Raw genomic sequence first — 23,277 nt, 5'->3', positions numbered from 1 at the left:
AAAATGCCTACTGTCTTAGGGGAGATACTCATGCATGAACACACTTCAGCACACTTTGATTATGGAAGATGTTTTGGCTAACAGCTTTGTTTTTAATGAAGTGCTTCAGATTTCCCAAACAAAGCCCAAACATTGAGTGGGTTTCTTAACCCCACAGTCTATACAAATATTCTTTTTACTTCCCATGCAAACTACCAGGCAGAGGAATATAGAAAATGTTTTATAGAAAATGTTCAAGAACTGTAAGACAATAAGAAGCCATTACTAATTAGATGCTGTTTTTCATCTCATTGCTTTGTTCCAAAGGGTAAGGTCAGGATTATAGCAAACCCATTTTCTCTTAGCAGGGCAGAAAAACAGAGAAAGCAGCTCATTTATGCATTACTGGTCTATCATGCATCAGATCTCTGTTCCTCAGATCAAAAGATCACTTTCATAACCACTTTTTTGAGGTTGCGACTAAGCCTGCTGCAGTCACGCAATCCCTGTGCAGCGATGGTTTACTGTAACAATACAGCCACCTACTATCTTTTAAAGCAGCAGCTTCTCCCCACCTCTTGTTTACACACAGATATAAAGATGACACAGTTGAAATAAGTGTCAAAAATTGTTACACTGGGGATTTAACAAGCACTACTACTGATCAAGGAAAATATGATTATGTGAACTAGGAATGCTCTTAGAGGAGTCTGTCCTGAAAACTTCTAAACATTTCTTTTTTCAACTCAGGCAAAAACACATGCACAACTGTAGTTGATACTAGCCAAGATTCCAAGCCATGTAAAACAGTGATGTAAACTGTTTACATAAAAAGACACACAACCTTGCTGAAAGATAAGCCCAGTGTCAGGTGGGCACTAAAACCATGGCAGGTAATTGTTTTCATTATTTTCAGTTTTCAAGGGACAGCAAACTGGCTGCTTATTTTTAATCATACATTTTAGAGCCAGAAACAACTGAAAGTCAGATATATATAATTTGCTCAGGTAAGTGTGTATAGGATTGCTCTAAGCACATTCTCAGACTTGTCACCTAAGACTAATGGTGCCATCCTCTGAACTAAATGGTGCAATCCTCTGAACTAAATCCTACTGAGTTCACTGGGATTAACTCTCAGGCAAGTGTGTACAAGATTGCCACCTAACAAACCGATCCTGTACATTTTATTAAGTTACCCAAGTAATAACTGTGCATACAAATGCAGTTTTAAATATTAAATCAAAACAAACCCAGCATATGTAAAGTGAAACTTACTACCAAAGAACTAAACATTGTTTCTAAACCCATAATCTTACTTTGTTGAAAGTTACTAGAACTTGAGGATTTATTTATATACAAGAGATCTGACAGGAATGATTGCCAAGGCTCATAGTAAAGAGTTTTGAGACTAGTCAATATTAGAGGAAGGATGGTTACAAAGATGAGAGATGAATGTGCAATTGCAGAAAAACCTCAAAAATGGAAGCATTTGTATGGCAAGTGGGGAGGAAAGGCAATGGAGTGGAATATATCAAGGATGCATTACATCAGAAATGCCTTCATACCCTCCAAACATTTCACAAATGCAAACAAGGACAGCCCTGTGTATGAGCGCACCACTTGTGTGAGGCAGCGACTGACCTGGGAAGGGGGACATAAAGGCAGAATAGGGAGAAGAGCCCAAGCATTTTCTGCACTGTACTTTTTGTAGCCTGGTCTCCGCCCCCCCTCCCGCCCCTCCAAGCCTTAAAATAAAGAAGTCATATGTCTGATCACCTGCAAAATGCTTTCTTTTGAAATATGAATGGACAACTAATCTGTTGCTGCTGCCGCACATACTTGCAAGTGACTGTACATACCACATACAGACAAGTCCTGATACCTTTGTCTTTAGAAGCTAAGTTCTCCCTTCCCATCTTTATTAACAAACAGTCCAAACTAGAGCACAAGTTCTCTTCTCCTGTATCACTGTTGCTGCTACTGTAATAAGTGAATTACAGCAGGCTTCAAATTTGAAAATTCACAATCAAATCTTAACAAGAATGTTAAGACAATAAAATAATAAATAAAATATAACAAAATAGCAAAACCAGAAGCAAATAAAACCTCATTAAAGGAAAATTTAATCTGATGCTACCTTTAAAATCTTCCTAAAGGCTACCAAACAGTTTACCTGACAAAGAGCACTCCACAGATGTGGGGCCACAACAGAAATGGCCCTGTCCGCAGTACTCACCAAGGCTCCCCAAGAGACTGATCTTGCAGTGCGTCACACATATGGGCTCTGCACCTGCGCGGGGCCTGTTGTTAGATAGACAGCAATTTCTTAGCCCACCCCTTCCCCCAGTGCTATATAAAGAAGGAACTCCTGCCATTTTCTCCAGTTTGTTTTCATCCACTGTCTCCAGCGCCTCATATTCATTCACTCCCTAGCTCATTCATTCCTTATGACTTAAAACCTCTTTTCCCCTCAACTTTACTTCAAAAAACCCTTATCTTGTCATTTGTATTTTTCTTTTCTTATTCTAAACCCCATCTGAAAAAAAAATGTAATTTCTGGACCATCTTTAAGGGCAGCAATATGTGGAGCACATTACAGTAATCAAGCCTGGTAACAACTAGGATGTGTGTTACTGAGGCAAGATCAGCTTGGCAAAGCCTGCCTGGAACTTTTGGCTCTCTCTGCTGAATGAGGATACTATATGTGAGCCTGAGGCAATGCTTGTTTGTTTTTAGTTTACATAATAATGGTAATTTGCATAATGGTAGTTTGCATAATAATAGTATGAATACACATCCATCCAATACTGCTCCCAGATGCTCACTTAGGGTTTTCACCAACTTGCTGAGTTAAGAAAAGTTGGAGCTGCATGACATCTGCACATGGATGATTATTTATTTTCATTCTATACTACCCAATAGCCACAGTTATTGGTTTACATTAATTCATAAAAATAGTACAGTGATACCATATTTCTTCCAAAATACAAACATTTAAAACAAGTTATACACATCTAAGACAATATATAATAAAGAATAAACCTGTAAACACCCTTAAGTTCTTGAACATCCATTACATTTTAACCAAAACTTCAGGATAACTTCAGCCAGTTCTTCACAAAGAATTTTTGCTGGTGTTTCACAGAATAGGAGAAAAGATGGAGACCTGAACCAGCAGTAGCAATGCCAAGACATGGAAGACACTCTATCACATTCTGAACCCTTTCTTCCAGATAAAACTAAACCATCCTAACACGAAGTCCTGATCTAGAATGATGGTTCAGAATTATACCAGTGTCAGAGGTTTCAAAAACTTCCATGAGGCGTAAGAAGAACCAGAAGGAATCATCCACACAAAGGCAGTTTCTGTCCCAAGCCATGTTTTCCCAGATAAACTCCAATCTGCTGCTAGTGGGCAACAGTCACTTGTATACTGAACATCCAGTAACAGGGTGGAAAAAACAAGTATGCTATCATAGCTCAATGCATTTTAGGAAAGGCAGGTTGCTTACCTCTATCATTCTTCGAGTGACCATCTGTGCATCACACATATGGGTGTTGTGCTTGTGCAGTGCCTAAGGCAGGAAAGATTGCAAAGCTAACGGTTTTTGGCGGGAAAACTCCGCTACCCTCCCCCTCAATGCTATAAATAGAGCGGAGTGTCCGCCATTTTCTCAGTCTTTACAAGACTGGATGTTGGCCCCCTCTAGGGAGAGATATATATTACAATGAATTCGTCAGGGACCATGAGTATAAAATGAAACATGGTACTGACAGAGGATCCACTCACTGACACCGAGTGGGGCCAGCAGGTGGGTTGCGTGAATGCACAGATGGCCACTCGAAGAACGACATTTACAGGACAGCAACCGTCGTGCCTGAAGCCCCAACAGAGACAGCACCTCACAAGGAGCTCTTGTGCTTAGGACCCTGTATCCAAAAGCCAACCCCGCAACCTAGCTTGGGAGTGGCTGAGCAGATAGCTGCACCTCCCCCTGACTCCCTGCCCATTGAGCAAACACCCGAGCCCACACCAAAGCAAGAGAGCCCCGAGAGAAAAGACACTACGAGTTCTACTCAGAAGGAGTCAGAGCGGGCTGTCCCTCCTCCTACTGACACTGAACTTCCTGAACATGACACAGGAGACGCAGGGGGCATAAGAGACTTTTCTCTAGCAACCAATCATAGAATTCTGAGAAGATATGCGCAAAGGCAGACCTTGTTACACCAGAACAAAGAAAGGCGTGACTAGGAGGGCTAGTCCCACGTGGGCTCGGGGAGAGACACCATTAGAGAATTAACATCTGCATTCCAAAGACCTCAACAGAAGAGCTTATCTGTAGAGTTGTAAATCTTGTAGACGAGTAGCAATAAAGGACTTTAGTTTTATTGCTCATGAACGTGTGGGTTGTTTACATGTTGAGCAGCACCTCGACAGCAACCTGCCTTTCTTCGTCGTGGCCTCTGTGCATCACACATATGGGTGATTAACAAGCTTACCAGAGTCGAAGGACGGGGGTGTCATCATCGAAGAATGGCGGAGAGGACTGCCCTACTGAAGGAGCATTCCTGTCTGGCACGCACATCAAGGTGATAATGCCTGGCAAAAGTGCATGGTGCAGCCCAAGTTGCAGCTTTACAGATGTCCTGAATTGGAATTCCCGCAGCAAAGGCGGAGGAAGCTGCTACTGCTCTCATGGAGTGACCCCCCGGAAAAACGGGTAAGTCCATTTTGGCAAGTTGATATGCCAGCACAATTGTTTGCACAATCCATTTCAAAAGTCTCTGCGAAATTACCGGAGAACCCTTGTCCTGCTCAGAATACTTCACGAAGAGATGGTTAGATTATTGAAAAGATTCTGTACGCGATCTGTAGAATGCTAAACAACATCGCACATCAAGAGTATACAGGGATCTTTCAATCGGGTTCGATGGCAATGGAAAGAAAGCAGGTAAAATAATGTCCTGATTAACATGGAATGGAGTGGCTACTTTGGGCAAAAATGTCAAATCTGTTCGAAGAACAACTTTCTCTTTGTGGAAGTTCAAATAAGGAGGATCTACTCGAAGAGCACAAAGCTCACTAGCTCTCCGAGCCAAAGTGACAGCTATGAGTAAGGGTAATAGACATAAGTCAATAGTCACCAGAGGTTTGCAGGGGGCTCTGGTGAGTGCTTGAAGTACAACTGAGAGACTCCAAGTAGGCATGACAAGATGAATTGTAGGATGAAGATTCTGTAGTCCTTTGATGAATCTTCTAATAATTGGTGGAGAAAAAACCGATGAACCCTGCACTTCACTGCGGTAGTAGGAGATCGCAGCTGTATAAACCTTTATAGATGAAGGTTTAAGTCCCGAATGATGTAACTCCAAAAGAAACTGTAGGATATTCTCAATAGAAGCCGACAAAGCAGTAAACAAATTGGATTGCGCGAAAGAGGAGAATCAATGCCACTTTGCCGCGTAGGATCTTCACGTTGATGGTCTTAGAGCAGATTCGATAATACGCTGGATATCTGGATCGAGAGTAATCGACCCAGAGGTAAAGTCTATCGGATCCGAGTGATGTCTCGGTTCCATACCTGGAAATTCCAAGTGTTCGTGTAGTCATCGGTACCAAGTCAGTAGCGTGGGTCATTGGATTCGCCAAGCTGTGAGGCTCAATGAAGTCAAGTCCAGGTGATGAACAGCTCCCTCTTGCTGCTTTATCAAATGAGGTATTGATGGTAGATGGAGAAAAGTGTTGTCGGACAGTCGAAGGAGAGTGGAGAACCACGCTTGATGGAGCCACCAGGGTGTGATCAAGATTCCCATAGCGTTGTCGTGGATGATCTTCAATATGACCTTCATAATCAGTGGAATCGGAGGGAAAGCGTAAAAGTTGATGTTGGACCACGGAATCATAAGGGCATCCCCTGTTGATTCCGGTCTGATGCCCGCCCAGGAGCAGAATGCTTTGCATATCCTGTTCTCGTGGGTAGCGAACAAGTCCATGTCTGGATGTCCCCAACGCAGGAAAAGCTGATGGCAAATCTGTCGATCTAACTCCCATTCGTGAGTCGTCGACAATCACCTGCTCAACACATCAGCTTCTTCATTGTCGGTACTGGCTAGATGAACCGCCAGGAGAGTTATGTGTTTCGAAATGCACCAGTCCCAGATCTTCATCAACAGATGAGCTAGAGAAGTGGATTTCATCCTGCCCTGTTTGTTCACATAGAACACAGCAACCATGTTGTCGGATGCAACCTGAACCACGTGTCGCTGGACAGTATACTTGAAGGATTGGAGAGCCTTGAAGATCACCAGAAGCTCAAGATAGTTGATGTGCTTGGCTGATTCCTGTCAGTCCCAAGGGCCCTGCATTTGAAGCCCTGCACATACGGCACCCCAACCAATCAGTGATGCATCAGTATGAAGAGTCAGGGTTGGATGAGGTGAGTGGAACGGAACACCTACATTCAGATTGTCTGGAACTGTCCACCATGATAATGTGTGTAGGACGGACAGCGGAAGACGAATTGGTTTGCTGGGCAAATCCCATTGTGGGTGAAACATCCTGTTGAAGTATAACTGAAGTGGTCGCATTCGAAGCCTGGCATGAGGAACGGTGGCCACCGAAGCAGCCATTTAAACCAGAAGCTTCTGCATCGAAAGAGCTGGAACAGTCCTGTCTCGTCGAATTCGATGGATCCATGAGCAAAGACTGTCTTGATGAGCCGGAGAAAGGAATGCCCTTGCTAGGGTGGAGTTGAGATGTGCCTCAATGAAATCGATCACCTGTGAAGGTAGAAGGGACGATTTTTCAAGATTAATACACAGTCCCAAATCATCCAGCAGAGTACAAGTTGTATCCATGGCTGAGAGAAGACCTTCCCGGGGCAGGGAAACTATTAACCAGTTGTCCAGGTAAGGGTACACTTGGATACCCTGAAGGTGTGCACACACTGCAGCCATGCATTTTGTGAAGACTCATGGTGCGGTGGCTAGTCCAAATGGGAGTACATTAAATTTGAGTATGTCGGAACCAATCGTAAATAGTAAGAGACGTCTATGGGAGGGATGAATAGAAATATGAAAGTAGGCATCTCTTAAGTCCAGGGAGGCGAACCAATCCTCTCTCCTCAGCAATGGAAGGATATTTTGAAGAGTAGTCATCCAAAACTTCTTAGGCTTGATAAACCTATTAATATCCCTTAAGTCCAGGATCAGACGGAGACCACCATCCCGCTTAGGGACAGTAAAATATCTCGAACAGAATCCATGAAGTCCCTTGGAACGTTTAAGTTGTCGGATCGTTCCTTTACGAAGCAGTTGGAGAACTTCGTCTACTAGCACCGATGAACGAGGTGTAAATCGGATCGGGCTTGACGGAGGAACGATGTCAAATTCTATTCTATATCTGAGCTGAATAATGGATAAAACCCACCGATCAGATGTGATGGACTCCCAAATGGGGAGTCGGCTTTGTAGCCGATCCCCAAAAGGGAGAGGGGAGGGTGGGTGTCGGAGAAGAGGAGAGGTTCGCCGAGCCCGTCAGCGTTGACGCTTCTTGGAGTTGAACTGGTGGTGGCCCTGCTGGAAGCATTGTTGTGGAGGTTGCTTCCGATGCTGCTGACACTGCTGGAATTGCTGTCTAGGTGGGAAATGCTGAGGTCTATACGATGGGCGGGACCAGGACCACTTACGTCGAGGCTGGGCTGCAAGTTCCATCTGATGAGCGGTCATCCGAGACTCGTGGATAAACTTCAGCTTGTGGTCCGTCCTCGCGTGAAACAGGCTGGAGCCGTCAAATGGCATTTCTTCAATGTGCCGTTTCATTTCCTCCAGAAAATTGCAGCTCTGGAGCCGTGCATGACAGCGGAGAGAGATGGCACCGACCAGAGCCCTGGAGTCGGAGTCAACGTAGTGCCTTGCCATTGATAATTGTTAGAAGGTGACTTGCATGGCTTCTTTAATAAACACTCTAGCCAGGTCTCTCTGCTGGTCCAATAAAGAAGCAGTGATGTTATCAAGCTTCTGCATAAGGAAGTATTGATACCAGGCCAGCGTTAATTCATAATTGGAGATATGAAGCCCGAGTCCAGAGGCTGCATAGACTTGGTGCACCAACGTATCAATCTTCCTTCCTTCTTTATCACGAGGTGCCGTATGGCCCCTTGACTCTCGTCCTTGGGATGATTCGACCACTACCGAGTTCGGTTTTGGGTGATGCAGAAGGAATGGTATGTCCTGCTCCCAAACTCAGTACATCACCTCGTACCGACGCGACGTAGGCTGGGGTTGAGCCGGTAGGTCCCAAGGTTGCAACATGGCCTGGCGGAGAGTTGTTATCAAGGGCAGGTTGATGGCAGCCGATTGTTCACCCCTAACAATGTCATAAAACTTGTCGGTGCTAGGGTCGATATGATGTTGTGCCTCGACCTCTAGTGACCAAACAAGTCTTGCCATCAGTTCTCCGAAAGTGACATGAGGGTCTTCCGGAGATCCTGGCCCCTAAGTAGTAATCGCCAAGCCCGGCGAGGTCAATGCCACCTCGGACTCTTCCGAGTCGGTCCCGTACTGCAGCGGTCTGCTGGAAGAAGAGTTCCCTGGCGAGGTGGGGTGCCCCAATCCCACCGGTCTGGAAGTGGACAGAGCCCCTCTCAGAACTGGGGAAAACGTATGCTCCCGAGCCGATGGACAGTAAGCGTAGGAAGGGTAGTCCTCCCAACCTGTGCGGTGACTGCCATAGTGGGGCTGGTCCCATTCCTCCATGGGTCAGTCCGAGGAGTGACATCGGTGCCGTGGCGGAGAGGTAATAGATTCCACAGTTGGCCTAGGATGAGGCATCGGTGTAGGCGAACGAGCCCTCAGTGGAGAATCACAGATCTCCCCATCCAAGATCAATTTGTGCAACGGCACATCGGGTCGCTCAGGAGATGAATGCACCAAGTGAATGACCCACTTAGGAGACCCTGGTGGAGTAACCTGCATGGCAGTCTGCAGGGTCGGGCCCGTTGGCGTTGGTACCATCACGGCCGCTGGGACCGATGGCATGGAGGAACCCGAATCGCGGTGTCAAGCATGATCGGGTTTTTTAGGCTTGTGGGCCATCTTATCCGCCTTATCCTTCTTTGCCTTTTTGTGGCCAGAGGATTTTTCAGAGCTGCCATGTTTCCTCTTCTCCCTCTGTTTGAGGGGGAGAAGAAGGTTGTTGGGCCTCCATAATCGGGGCACCATCAGCCGATGGGCGCGGTGGGGACGCAGCAGAGGCGGAAGCAGGTTTCGCGGCCAGTTGGTCGGACTGCATGAGGGCCTGGTCCCACAGCATTTTCCTCAGGTGGTTCTCCCAATTTTTACACGCCTGTTTAGTGAAGGCCCGACAATGGCTGCACTTGTCAGTTCTGTGTCCCTCACCCAAGTAGAGGAGACACGGGTCATGTGGGTCAGTAGGGGACATTTTCGACCCACACTGGGAACATTTGCGGAAAGCCGCCCGCTGCGCCACCGGAAAGAGGAAATAAGAAAGAAGATAGTAAAGAGGAAAAGATAATCTTTTTGTTTTTTTGTTTTTTGAAAGCTAGAGAGTGAACGGGAGAAGAACTCGAACAGGAGAATACACTTGGGAGATATAGATAATAGCAATCAACAAGGGTAGATAACGCAGATCAATACTAGCGAGAGAGAAAGGCTTGAGGCACAGCGAACGGCAGTTGCAAAAGACTGAGAAAATGGCAGACACTCTGCTCTATTTATAGCACTGAGGGGGAGGGGAGCGGAATTTTCCCACCAAAAACCGTTAGCTTTGCAATCTTCTGGTCTTAGGCACTGCGCAGGCGCAGCACCCGTATATGTGATGCACAGAGGCCACGACGAAGAACCAGATGGTCACATTTGCTGGGGGTGGGATGTTCATCAATGCAAACAGATTTATGACCTGCTGGTTAGTAGCCTCAGCTGAAGTTCATTAAGTACATTTGAGTAACAAGTTATACAAAATGAATAAAAAGAAGATAATTCTGCATATCCAAAGAACATGATAGAAAGAGGACCCTTCCTCCAAGAGGTGAATGCAGAGACTGCTTTGAAATGGCCCCTGAAGAAAATGCTAGCTGAGCATTTCCACACAATTGTGGAAATGCATTAAAGTATTATCAAATCTAATACACAGTGTGCGAAAGAATACTCAGAAGCAAAACTATTGCTTCCCCTGCCCCCTCAATGCCAAAGATAGGAAACACACTGCTGCTACTTTCCAGCTTACAAAGATGAGGAAAAACAATTGGGGTTTTCCCTATGCTCTTCATTTCACTGCTGCACAATTCATAGCAATCCATCCTTCAAGCAATGGGAAAGTCTGAACAGTGCTTTCCCACACTTGTCTAACTCTGTCAGGGAAGTGCTACACAGCAATCACATTCACTGCACATACATCAGATTTCTCCCGCTGAACCCATAAAGAAGACTTGCATTTAGACACACTGTTTAACACCCAGCTATGTATGCAATGTTCAAACATCTCACTGGGTCAGGGTCCCAGATCTGGCGCATGCACTGCCAGAAACGGGTACATGGACCAGATGTGTCTGCTGCATAAACTATGAAGCTGCTTTTGTTAGTGGACAAATACTTGTAGCTACGAGCAGGGTCACAGCATTAGCCTAAGGTTTTGTGACAACATGCAAATACCACCACGGAACGGGGGAGAAATCTGTTCCATTCACAATTTAAAATTTGTTCAGCTTGTGTTTACTTTAATTAATTCTGAACTTTTGAACCAAGACAGAAACCAAAACTCAGTTATCCTTTGAAATGCATGCTTCCTCAAATTCTGCAATGTAGTTCACCAAACAAACAGGTATGCAAAACATGTCCACTAGAGGAAACTGCATATAACATGCATATAACTTTTTTCAACTTTATATATTTTTCAGATGTATCACAAGTATTGCTGCCAAAAGATGCATCTTAGACAAAACTGGATTAAAATGCATCTATTGAGGAAAATGCACACAAAAATGTGTACAGAATTTTTACAAAATCAAAGTTCAGGAAGAACTGACTTTATGCTAAGAAAAATGAGAAGCTGAAACTAAAAATGCTAAGAAAAATGAGAAGCTGAAGAATCATCCATCCCTGATAAACTTTCAGTGCTACATTTTTTTAAAAAATACTGGGTCTGTATTATCAGAAGATTATTAAGAGAGGAAAGGGCAAAGTTTAATTTTAAAAAGGGAGGTGCAATATGTACAGTGGGACCCCTGTGTCTGCACAGATAGGCTCCAAGCCCCCCCCAGCAGATGCCTGAAACTGAGTAACAGCAAACATTATACAATACACAGTAGCAAGCGGGTGCCTCTGGGTGCTGGTAGCACGTGGCAAAATAAACTCAAACTACATATTTCTTTTTCCCAATTTTGTTTGTTATTACCTGAGCACTTCAAGTCTTCCTTTAGCGCTTTACAGCACTTTAGGTCTTCTCTTTCGGGCCAAGGTCAACCAAAAATGTAGCAACCAAGCCAGCAGATACGGGGGTCCTGCTGTATTTGTTTCTTTGAATAACCAGTATAGCCACAAGTAGAAGAAACAGTACTCAACAGGGCATGGTTGGGGCTATAGCAGCTCAGTATTTCTTCTTCTACTACTCAGCTGGAACTATATTAATTTCTAAAAGTGAAAACCATCATTTTAGAATCACTCTGAAGTACTTGCACCTTCACCTTATTCACCTAGTGAATAAAGACCTATGCCTCTTATTATAATGTTTTGATATCTGAAGCAATTACATAGCGGACACCTAGTGGCAGTCACAGATCTACACATCTTTCCATCATTTGGCAGTAAAGTAAACCAAGTGCTATAGATTCAGCTTCCAGCCTCAACTTAAATTTCACTTAATAGCATAAGCACATCAAAATAATGATAAACTTAAAAGCTGAAATATTTTTAAATTGGTTTTATAAAACTTTTAAGCCAGACTGTTTACTTCTAGGCTGTTCCAAGTCCTTTAAACTGGCCCAAAATATTGTATTACACAAATTTAACTTTCTTACTTGTTCTTTATTTTGTGCACACACAACATTGAGGGAGAAAATATTTCTTAAAACACCATCAGGTGTTCTACTGCAAGCCTCTGTTGGGTTTTTTCTTCTCCAGTTCAATAAGAGAATTTTATCTAACTTTTTTTTCTTCCAAAATTTCTGAATCCACAGTGATGGATTTCATAGAAAAGAATAACCCTACCAACTCTCTTCTATCTTTCTATCAAAACAGCAGTTCCTATTAGTATTAATCCACATACATAAATTGGTTCCCTTTGAAAAATAAAGGATATGGAACTTGTGACCTTCCAAATAAGGTTGCATTCCAACTCCCATCAACTTTAAGCAATGGCCATGTTGGTTGATGCTGATAAAGTGCAAGAGCCTCCTATCAGAGCTTGATCCTTATTAGAGTCAGGTCATCACGATAAAGTCTCTTTAGCTCTTAAGGCAAAATTAGATTTCATGTGGGGAATGTTTAACTGGATCTCTCAATGTCCTTTTCTTTGGTTAAGAGCTGCAAAGGAAGCCACCAGACTATGGTGCTTTGGGAACATTCCTCTTCTCTGCAATGTCATAGCTAGCAGCTCCTGGGACGGGGAAGAATTAAAATCAGGGAAATGGTGCAAGGTTTTGTTCTGTTTTTAATCCTCTCTGAATACTGAGACATGTTCCAAATTGCCTCCCCTCACATTGCCCTTTCTGATGGGACAAAAATGTGATAACAAATCTCAATCTAATCTTGAACCTACCATAGAAGCAGTATATTTAAGTGACTGCTTTTCAACAATGTTGAAGCTTTGTATTTATATACATACACATGCACACACTTGCATGCATGTGTGGGCAGCATGCCTCTATGTGTAAATGTGTGTATAAATATTTCTTCTAAGGTTGTAAGCAAACGGCATAGAGAATCTTAGGAAAAACCAGTTTAACAAAAAGTAGGAAGAAACAGCACCTTAAAAAGAAATGAGTAAACGTCTGCCCTAAATAGAAGCCATACTAAGTTGATCTACTAATGAAATAGATGGGGAATGATTTTGTAGGGTGGACAATCAATTGAACTGGGAACTGATTACTTTATTGTGATGCTTGTATACCACTTTGAAGGCCTAAACTTGTAAACATAAATAAATTGGCAACTGTCAATAGAAGTATGAAACAAGTCATTTGCCATTATTGCCAGCAGTTACTGCTGTGCATTTGCAGTCCTGTCCATGATCATTTGGACAATTCTGTCTATCCTGATTGTGGTTTTAATCAGAACAGGGATATATGGCTGTTAACAAAAATGCTGGAAAGATACCTGCCAGGACAGAACCTTTTTAAAAAATTAAACTGCATGGGGAAAGAACTAACACTGAAAGGAAGGGCAGTATTGGTTGCAAATGTTGAGGAATAACGAGCTTGGATCAGTTTATAAAGAGTCAATTGAGCTTCTACTAATTGTTCATGCCAGTTATGCATAACTGACATCATTCTGTAAGCAGCAGGACATGATACTGTGCACAGCAGTGCTGCGCATATTATTTTAATTACTTGTGTCTGACATCTAACGTTTCTATGCAAACATCATCCCTGGCATTTTACAGCTTCTACTGCAAATATTTTCAGATGGTGAAGTACCAAACATTTTGTTAACAAAATAATCTAATATGCAGCTAAATTTGCAAGATGCATCATGTACATAGATGCACACACATTTGATTTAGATTACACCACATGCCAAAATGGCTAAAACTCAGATGAAGCTCATTACAGCACTGAAGACTTCAAGAGTCTGTTTGATCTGCCATCAAAAGCCATAGCCTTGGTTTTTAACACAGGATCACCTAACATATAAATAAGAGGAACCACATTGGTTCAGTCCAAAACCCTAAGTTATCCAGCATTCTGTTTCTACAGTGGCCAACTGGATGCCTATGGAAACTACAGAAGGAACCGCACCCTTCTGGACACGTTATCCAGGAATTGGAATTGAGGGGTGTACTAGATCTGATGCTAGATCTAATACATAGCCATCATAACTAAAGCCCATTGATCTCTTTTCCTCCATTAATTTGTCTAACCCACTTTTAAAGCCATTTCAGTTGGAAGGAATCACTGCATCCTGTGCAAGTAAATTCCACAGGTTACTTTGGTCTGATCTACACCGAGGGTTTCATGGGTATTTTAATGCTTGGCTCACTGGCACATCAAGCAATGCACACTTCAAACCACCCTACTCACAGCTATTCCCCCTCAATATACCATTGTTCTTCAGACAATCTTTACCACTTTTCTGGTGCTTGTGGTTTTCCATGTATTGCAGAGACGTGTGTTTCAATCAAGGGGTATTATAACTAGTAGGGGTGTAGTTTTAAAGTTTTTCGTACCCCTGCCATTCCTCCCCGCCCCCTTTGTTCCCAGGTCTTTTCTTATAGTGATTTTAATGGGATTTGCAGGCACGAAAGCTCTCCTCCTGTCCTTCCTTCCTTCCTTCCTTCCTATCATATGGGCGCTTAGCAAAATAACCCCTCATCACTGCAGTCTCCCAGGAAAGAGAAGGGAATGAGAGGTGGTGGTGAAGAGAGGCAAGGGGAGGAGCGGCAGCAGTAGGGGGCTTTTTGCTGGCTGCTACCATGCAAGGGCAGTTCATGCGCACACACATCCTTCTCTTCCGTATGTTGTTCTGTTTTCTTGCAGTTACCTTTGACTATACAAATATGGTGGAGTGAAAATCCAAACTGTTATTTTTAAAATTCTGTTGCTTTCCACCATCCAAGGTACGCATTCTGTAAGCAGAATCCAAAATGAAAAGAAACCAGAGGCAGCAGCTTATCCTTCCCAGTTACAAAGCAACATGTGGCAAAAACTTGCATAACAAAGTGACCTTTCAACCTCTTCCTACTTCTCCTACAATTAGAACACTGGGTTTTCTCGGGCAATTGATGATTTTTTAAACACAGTGGCTACTGGATCTGCATGTGGCTCAGTTAAAACTATTAGACTGAGAAGAAAACCTGCCACAGACAGCTGACTCACACATGGAAGGGGCTCTGTGTTGATCCCTTCCAGGTGATCTGTGAAGGAGTATTCCCCTACATCTTTGTTTGTTTATTTATTTATTTAAAACATTTCTATGCCGCCCCCATCACAACAAAGCCTCGGGGTGGCTCAACAGTTTCTCACACTGTTCAGCTTCACTGGTTGTTCCTGTGTTCTAGTCTTGTAAGAAAGTAAGCAGCTTTTTCTTCTCCATTCCATATCTAATTTCATAAGCCTCTGCATATCCCCACTAACTTGCCTTTTTCTAATCTAAAAAGTCTCAAGCACAACCTTGGCTTACATGGTAGTTGCTTCAGCTCTTTCAATGTTCTTTTCCTTTACTGCACACTTTTTCATAGAATCATAGAACAGTATTGGAAGGGACCAGAGGGCCATTGGGTCCAACCCCTGCTCAGTGCAGGACACTGAGGTTAACTATCCCTCTCAGATGGCTGCCCAGTTGCATCTTGAATGTTTCTAGTGTGGGAGAGCCCACAACCCCACTAGGTCATTTCTTCTATTGTTATACTGTTCTAACAGTCAAGATTTTTTTTTCTGATATCTAACTGGAATCTGGCTTCCTGTGACTTGGGCCCATTATTCCATGTCCTGCATTCTGAGATGTTCAAGAAGAAATCCTGGTATTTCCCTTTGTGACAACCTTTCTAGTACTTGAAGACTGCTACATATCTACCCTCAGCTTTCTCAAGGCTAAAACATGCCCAGTTCTTTCCATCTCTCTTCATAGGGCTTTTTTCAGTGCCCTGATCATCTTTTGTTGCCCTCCTCTGAACTTTTTCCAGTTTGTCTGCATCTTTTTTGAAGTGTGGTACCCAGAACTGGACACAAGACTCAACATGGGGCCTAATTACTGCCAATTAGAGGGGAACTAGTACCTCCTGTCATTTGGAAGATGTATTTCTAAAGCAGCTCAATTTAGCCTTTTCCTCTTTTTTCTTTTTTTTCTTTTTTTGCAGCTACACAGTACTGTTGGCTTATATTCAACTTGTGATCCACAACAATTCCAAAATCCTTCCTGCTTAGGATATTGCTGAGCCAAGGATCTCTCATCTTGTAACTGTGCATTTTGTTCCCTTTTCCTAGGCAGCTTGATTTTCATTTTTTCCCCTCAGTATGCGCATTTTTCATAGCAGCTGCAAACTAGATCAACATTTTCATGGAACTTTCCACATCAGCACACATGAGATGCATCACTTTACACTTGCCTTCACTGAACCACAAATATCATTTTAATTCCCAATGTGATGACATCCTTTTGGAGCCCTTCACTATCTTTTCCCTTAGGCACCCCAAATCATTGGGTGTCATCAGCAAACCTGGCTATCTCACTGCTCACTTCCTCCTTCAGATCATTTAGGGTGAAGTTAAAAAATACTGGTCCCTACAGATCTTGGGGGTCCTCCATTGTGAGAACTGATCATTCAGTCCCTATACTTTGCTTTCTGTTCTTTAGCCAGTTCTTGATCTGTAAATGGACCTCTCCTCTTATCCTATTTCTATGACAGCTAAGGAGGCTCAGGGGTCTTTGATGAGGGATTTTCCCAAATGTCTCTTGAGAATCCAAGAAATTGTCTGCAATATCACACTGCTCATTGATATTCTCTTAAATAGTGAGCATGGCTGCACATACCTTTGCAGAAACCATATTGATGCTTCTTCAGCAAGACCTGTCCTTGCTAAAAATGATTGTTATTTATCTTTAACACTGCCTTCCCCCCATTTACCTGGAAAAAATGTTAGGATAACCAGCCTGTAATTTCCTGGATGCCCTGAATTCCTTTCTAAAACTGGCTGTATACCAGTTTTATGCTTCCATAAAAGGGATGGCTCAATTTTTTCTACCTTCCCTGGTACAAAGAGCCTTGGGAACAGCCCAAGAGGTTCATTCCAAGATCTACTGGCCACCCCCTTTCATAAGCAAAGATCACTTGCAGCTGTGCTTTCCCTTGACAGCTTGCCTTTTGTCAACTATCAAGGGAAAACAAGCTAAAAAATAAGCCTATTTGCTGCCTCCTTATATCAATGTCCATGGTTGATACCTACTGCATTTTGAGAGCAGGCACCATCCAGGATATTGCCCAGTAAGGCTTCCTATTTCAGGCCCATACACGTATGCACTTCAAACACTTGTACAAGTCCAACTATGTTTTTAAAAGATTACAAAAAACATGCATACATATTGAGGGTGTTAAAAAAATCAGGCAGACCAGTGACAGCCCCTCCAATCTGCTGCTTGGGCACTCTAGAGGAGCTGTCACAGGCTGTGAACTTAAGAGATCACAAAAAGCAAACTCTGAACACAAAAAGGGGAAGAAGCCATGACCATTGTCAGTGAAAAGGGGCTCCCAGCCAGTCAGGGGAACCAACCTGGTAATACTCTCTCCACTATGCTACTTTCGAATTAGTAAAATATCATTGACAGTGGCATGGTCAAGCTCTGGAAGAGTAAGAAAGGGTTTTGTTGCTTCCCAGGATCTATTAAAAGAAGCAGGCCAAAATTTTGCTGCCTAAATAAGCAAAATGTGTGAAGAAATCCCGGTCACCGGAGAAGACCTGGCAACAAGGCCTTTTTACCACTTTCACAACTCTTTTTCTTCCAGACAGACTTGTAGAGCAGCCTTCCCCAATCTAGTACTTTCCCCAACCTAGTACCTTCCAGATGTAGAACTACAGTTCCCAGCATCTGAAAGCTGTACCTAAATACAGGCTCATGTAAAACTTAAGAGATGTTGTGGGCTGGAAAATACATGGAAAAATTTGGAAGAAATCTTTAACAGACCCTCTCCAAGAGGCAGAATTTGACCCAAAGGGTCCATTCTTGACCCTTGGTCATACCTGTTTCTCTGCATTTTTTTTCTTGTCTTTAGCTACCACATATTCCACTTTTTGAAGAAGTCCTTCCATTATTACAGGAGACTGCTGAGAAAAGGCAAGCTCATAAGGTCCTAAGCTTATAAACTTAGCTTCCTCTCCATGTTTTCCCAATCACTTCAATTTAAAGGACCTGTTCTAATGGAGTCTTGCAGTCATCTTATGATTGCCTTTAAATATGACAGACAAGGTTACAAATTAAAAGTTATGCAGTTATCACTAGAGAAAGCAAAATAACGGACTGAAAGCACTTCTTAGTTTGATGACCAATCCCTTAGACTTCAACATTTAAACAAATACTGGAAAGTTTACCTTCAAAGAAGCTTTTGACTCTAAGGTAACTGACACTGAGACGCAAAACAGAGAGTTTGTCCAGTTTAGATATTATATCTGGTGGGAAAGGCAGGAGGCTGGCCAGGTGATCTAGTTCGGCATTCAAGCGGTCTCTGTGTCTCTTTGAAGGATTAGACTTTCCATTCCCAAGCAGGAGCCTCCTGTTCGTGAAGAAAAGAGGTTACCAAGGCCCAACTTCATGAATTCATATAGGCAAACGTAGTTTTCATTATCTACTTTCAAAGGAGAATATCTATGACATTTTCTGTTTACCATACTTCAGCTCAGCAGAATTGTACTACTATGAGATAAGGATGAAGATAGTGCAAATAAGATTTCAGCTGTGTCAGAAGAAGCAATTGGGATTTGTAAGAAGAACCTGTTTTCTGGCATTACAGAGACCAAATTAAACATTGGCTGTGCTTTATAATATTTACAAAATTAATCTCGTATAGTATGTAAATAAGGAAACCCTTCCCCCTGTAGTGAAAGCCCAGAGGCGCTTCACAAAAAAGTCACCAATTCTGATTAAATGAAAGGTGTAGAGAGTATAAGAGAATGGAGTACAGAACATCAGCATAGAGCAGGAGCATAGGATTTGCAGTACATCATATTTACAACCAAAGGGTTAGAATTAAAAATTTGTGATGATGGTATTAGTAGCCATTGATCATGCAAACTGGGTCACTATCAGCCATTGCCAATGGAGAAACTATACATTATATGGTTTTTACCAAGACTGCAGTGCATGGACAAGGGTTACTTAACTTTTCCCTCTCTAGCTAGACCTCAACAGAAACCCTGCAATTTAAAAATGAAAGTAATTAAAGGTGTCATGTTTAGACAGAAAAATGTCCCTACACTTCCAGTAAGATCAGCTAGGTCATTTTTCCTATCTAAGCATACACAGGATTGCACCCTAAAGTAATTAAATAAAGGAAAAAAGTATATATGATGTTTTAATGATGTGTTCCTTCAGCAATTTAAGTGGAGTGTGGTAAAGGTTCTACCAGAGACTCGAAAAGGCTTGGTTAAACTCTGGGTTCTTCTATTTAACACACCTGATGAAAATTACTTGGAATATCACTCTTCTTATGTTTTCTCTCAGAGACATGAGCCATCTTACATCAAGGTACCTCTCTGCTTAAAGTATTAGTATACATAGAATTTAGTTTAGTGACAAGTGGAGAATAAAAATAAGTATGTGCAAAAATATGTATTTCCTATCACCAAACTGTTACTGGGTACTTGCTTAAACATGGCTTTGCTGGAGAATGCTGAGAGTTGTAGGACTTTTTCCTTCTAAGCATGCACAGGGCTAAACCCTAAGCCTTATTTCAAAGGCTAAGCGGGGGGTGGGGGGGATACTTCTATTAAATGAAGCCAAAGATATCCTGATTTTATACCAGTTTAACTTGCACAGTGCTGACCAAAGGTGTGATATTTGGAGATGAAATGTGTTGAGCAGCCAAAAATTCTGCCATAAATCTCTAGTTCCTCTCAGGGAACTACAATTCCCAGATGTTCCTGCATTTAAAGAATGATTGAATGATTAATAACAGAATGAATCTCTTTTAACACTATGTTTAAAGAAGGCGCAGTTAGGATTCTATGTAATAGATGTTTTAAATGTAGTATGCAGCCCACAAAAAGATACAGATTATCTAGGTGGGAGAGTGCTGTCCCAGTCAATGGGGGACATATTTGGCTTACAATATACAGGGGAGTGCAAAAGCAGGCAAACAGTTATGAGAGTTATACAGAGTTCCTCAACCTGTGCCAAAGTGTGCTTGAGTGTAGAAACTAGACTACAGGAATGTGTAAATGCTGAAGGCCAGCAATTTGAGCACTCAAGAGATTGTACTTAATTGCACTTTGCATGTTATCCTTATTGCGACTTAATAAAGCTATTGTTTTTTCATAGTAAAAACTTATACCTACTTTTGCACCCCTCTGTATACTGTCCTAACGCAGATCATTGTATACTGTTAAACTTCAACTAAGGAGAAGTTTAATGTGTCAAATCCTATACCAGCCATTAAAATTATGGGTAACCTCCAGCAATTCTCTATTTCTCATTCTAACATAACCTAGCAAGGATGTTATAGGGATAAAGTAAGAAAATGGGGGGGAAAGGAAAACATATGGTTCAATTCGTTGGAAGAAGTGGGGAGGTGGGGGGGGAATTTATGTCAAAGGTTGCTGTGAGAATATATGGTATGAATAATTAACAGAATAAAATAATGATAAATACTTAACTGTTTTTGAACAGGTTTTCGCCTTTTTCTCCCAGCATACAAGCATTCTCCTGGTGGAATCATTGTTCTGACATAGAGGCTGAAAAACATATTCCAATACATTCAATTATTGTTCTTCTTCCCAAGTTCTGCTGTTATAAAGAGGCATGTAACAGAGGCAACCTTCTTTACTGAATTGCCCATCTGGTGTAAGCCAATTCCTTAGCTTTACATTGTTTTATATGAATATTCTATATACAAACAGTTTAAGGGTGCAGACTACTGGGATACCCGTTAGCCCTGAGCATGGAGGTTTATGGTGAGCTGGTGCAGAGCAGGAGGAGTGGCAGAAGTAATCTCTAGGTTCTCATCCTCCCATCCTACATTGGGCTGTCTGGCCAGCTAGCAAAAGTGGGCTCCCATAAAAATGTTTTAAATTACAAAATCTATAGATTCTCCACATTTTAATATCATTTATCTCGTTTGGCGTTCTCTTAATACAACAAGCATGCTATAAGTATATGCATTAATATGTTCCTTTATTGGAAATCCCAGATTTGGGAAATAATGACATCTTGCCTACAAATGAGACTGCACACATGTAAGGAAGAAAAGAAATGGCCCAAAGAATACAGAGGTTGGTCATCCTTCATTATTTTTTTAATTTCTTTATTCCACTCCTCCCCCAGAAAGCCTATGAGATAGGGTGGTAACAGAAGTAGTGACTTGCACAAAACTCCAAGGGGCACTTTATGGCTCAGAAAAGATCTGAACCCGGGACCAAACCAAACACACTACCTTCTCCTCCTCCATAGCACTTTTTTTGGACATTCCTCTTTCATACAGAGATCTTCAAGACAATTTTCACACGTTTAAAAGACTAAAGATTAAAAAAGATTAAACTAATGACTTGTAGCTTCATGAATCTGTCTTTATCTTAACATTTTATCAAGTTATCTTCATCAATGCATAAAATCATGTGCTGCAATAAGGAGAGGAGTTGGTTTTCTGTTTATATATTTGAGTTTTTTCAGCCTTGTAAACTCTCCTGGAATCAGTTTTGATAGAGAGCAGTAAAATGATATAAATGAATAAAATGAATGATGTTTGAAATATCCTGCCACCACTCTTTTCCTGGTTTTTTAGCATGCTATGCTCTGTGTGATGTCATATCCTATTATGATGTACTATAACAAGTCATGACATCTCCTGCCTGAGAGCACAAACTGGAAGCAGTCATTTTAAAGAGCTATGGCATGCAAGTGGGCAGGCTCAGTAAACCCTACTTACCACTGTATCTCATGCTATCTTGATAATACTTTCTGCTCTACTAAATTAAAACCCTCAGAAAGAACATTTAGGATGCACTGCAGTCATATGGATAAAACAGTCGATGGGAACAGTTACTAGGGAATGAGGACAGGTGACAGGAAAGGACTGACAGAAGCTAGAAAAAGTGGTAGCTAACAGATCTGCTTCATCTTATCTCTGCTGAGGGGGACAGGGAATACTTTTTTCAGATTTTGTTGGTTCTGCACCATTTGAACATGTGCTCATTCCAGTATAAAAGGAAGGAGCAGCAATGAGGCACACAAAATCCTATCAGCACAAAAAAGAGTTTAGTAGGAATTTAACCTTCAAATCAGCTATAAGCATGCCATGTTAGCCCTACCATCTTATGTTAAACTTAGGGAGGCATCACATTTTCTCTCCCAAATGAACCAATGCTTTCATGTTTACTTATTCCAAAGGACACAGGGATGGGGAAAATCAACATCCATTCAACTCAATTACCACCATCTGGTACCCAACTGAATTTGACATCATGACCAAAAATGTACTTGTCCCACAAATTCCCATAGGAGTTCTACTGTTTCCTGCCAACCACACTGCATTAATGGAAGAGGCTTGACAGAAGAATTCCTTGCAATGTAGATATGAACATGAAATATTGCTCCCAACCTCCAAGTCCCTTAGTGCAGTCAAACCTGTCCATGGCCATCACTTATAACATGACTGGGCTGTTTTATTTATTAGATTTATATCCCTCCTTTTTCTTTCTTTTTTAAAAACTCAGAGCACTTTACATCATTCTCCTCATGCTCTCAATCTTATCTCTACTACTACAACCCTGTGAGGTAGGCTGGGCTAAGAGTCTGTGACTGGCCCAAAGTCACTCTCTTGGCTCCATGATTGAGCAGGCATCAGAACCCAGACTGCCTGAGTCCAAGACTCAGGCTCTTAATCACTACACCATACTGGTTTTAGTGTATTTCACATGGGGTTGCCCTTTAAAATTATTCAGAAGCTTCAGCTATACAAAATGTTCTACTACAATGCTTATAGGGGCCAAGTGCTGTTACCATATGACCTCAATATTGGGCAAGTAGCTTTGGTTGCCTGTTCATTTCTGACTGCAAGTCAATGTTTTGTTTATTACCTATAAAACTTTTTATGGCTTAGGCTAAAAAAGAAGTTTTAAAACTGTTAAAATCTATGCAAAATGTCAATTTGCTCCTGAAATCTAATAGGTTACCTTACCAAACTGCAGGTGCAAAATTAAGATGGTAAGGTGGTTAACCTTCTTCAAATATTTTGCATTTTTAAGTCCCTTTAATGACTCTTAAGTCCTATAACTGACAGGATAATTCCATGCTAGTACAAGTGGTTAATGAATTGTCTATAGAAAAAAAGTATCACTTTTCATTTTTGCATTGCATCTGAATTTAAAGACATTTTAATTTTTTGTATAGTTTTTATGAATCTTCAGCATTCTCAGAGTA

The 23,277-nt window shown here is 41.9% G+C and overlaps 1 protein-coding gene across 1 annotated transcript in view; it reads right to left on the bottom strand.

Moving 5' to 3' along the window:
• Positions 1-23,277, bottom strand: part of AHRR (aryl-hydrocarbon receptor repressor) — a 60,075-nt gene that overhangs the window by 25,880 nt on the left and 10,918 nt on the right. The window contains exons 2-3 of the mRNA XM_044419116.1: positions 20,517-20,594; positions 18,237-18,418 (exon numbers count right to left, since the gene is read on the bottom strand). Coding sequence (XP_044275051.1) covers positions 18,237-18,418; positions 20,517-20,578 — 244 coding nt within the window. The 5' untranslated portion in view covers positions 20,579-20,594. The remainder of the gene's footprint in view (positions 1-18,236; positions 18,419-20,516; positions 20,595-23,277) is intronic.

The sequence above is a fragment of the Varanus komodoensis genome, unplaced genomic scaffold (genome assembly GCF_004798865.1).
Source record: "Varanus komodoensis strain SLA01 unplaced genomic scaffold, ASM479886v1 scaffold10, whole genome shotgun sequence".
In the NCBI taxonomy this organism is placed as follows: domain Eukaryota; kingdom Metazoa; phylum Chordata; class Lepidosauria; order Squamata; family Varanidae; genus Varanus; species Varanus komodoensis.
Note: the sequence above shows the minus strand (reverse complement) of the source record. Positions and strands in the feature narration are given on the sequence as shown.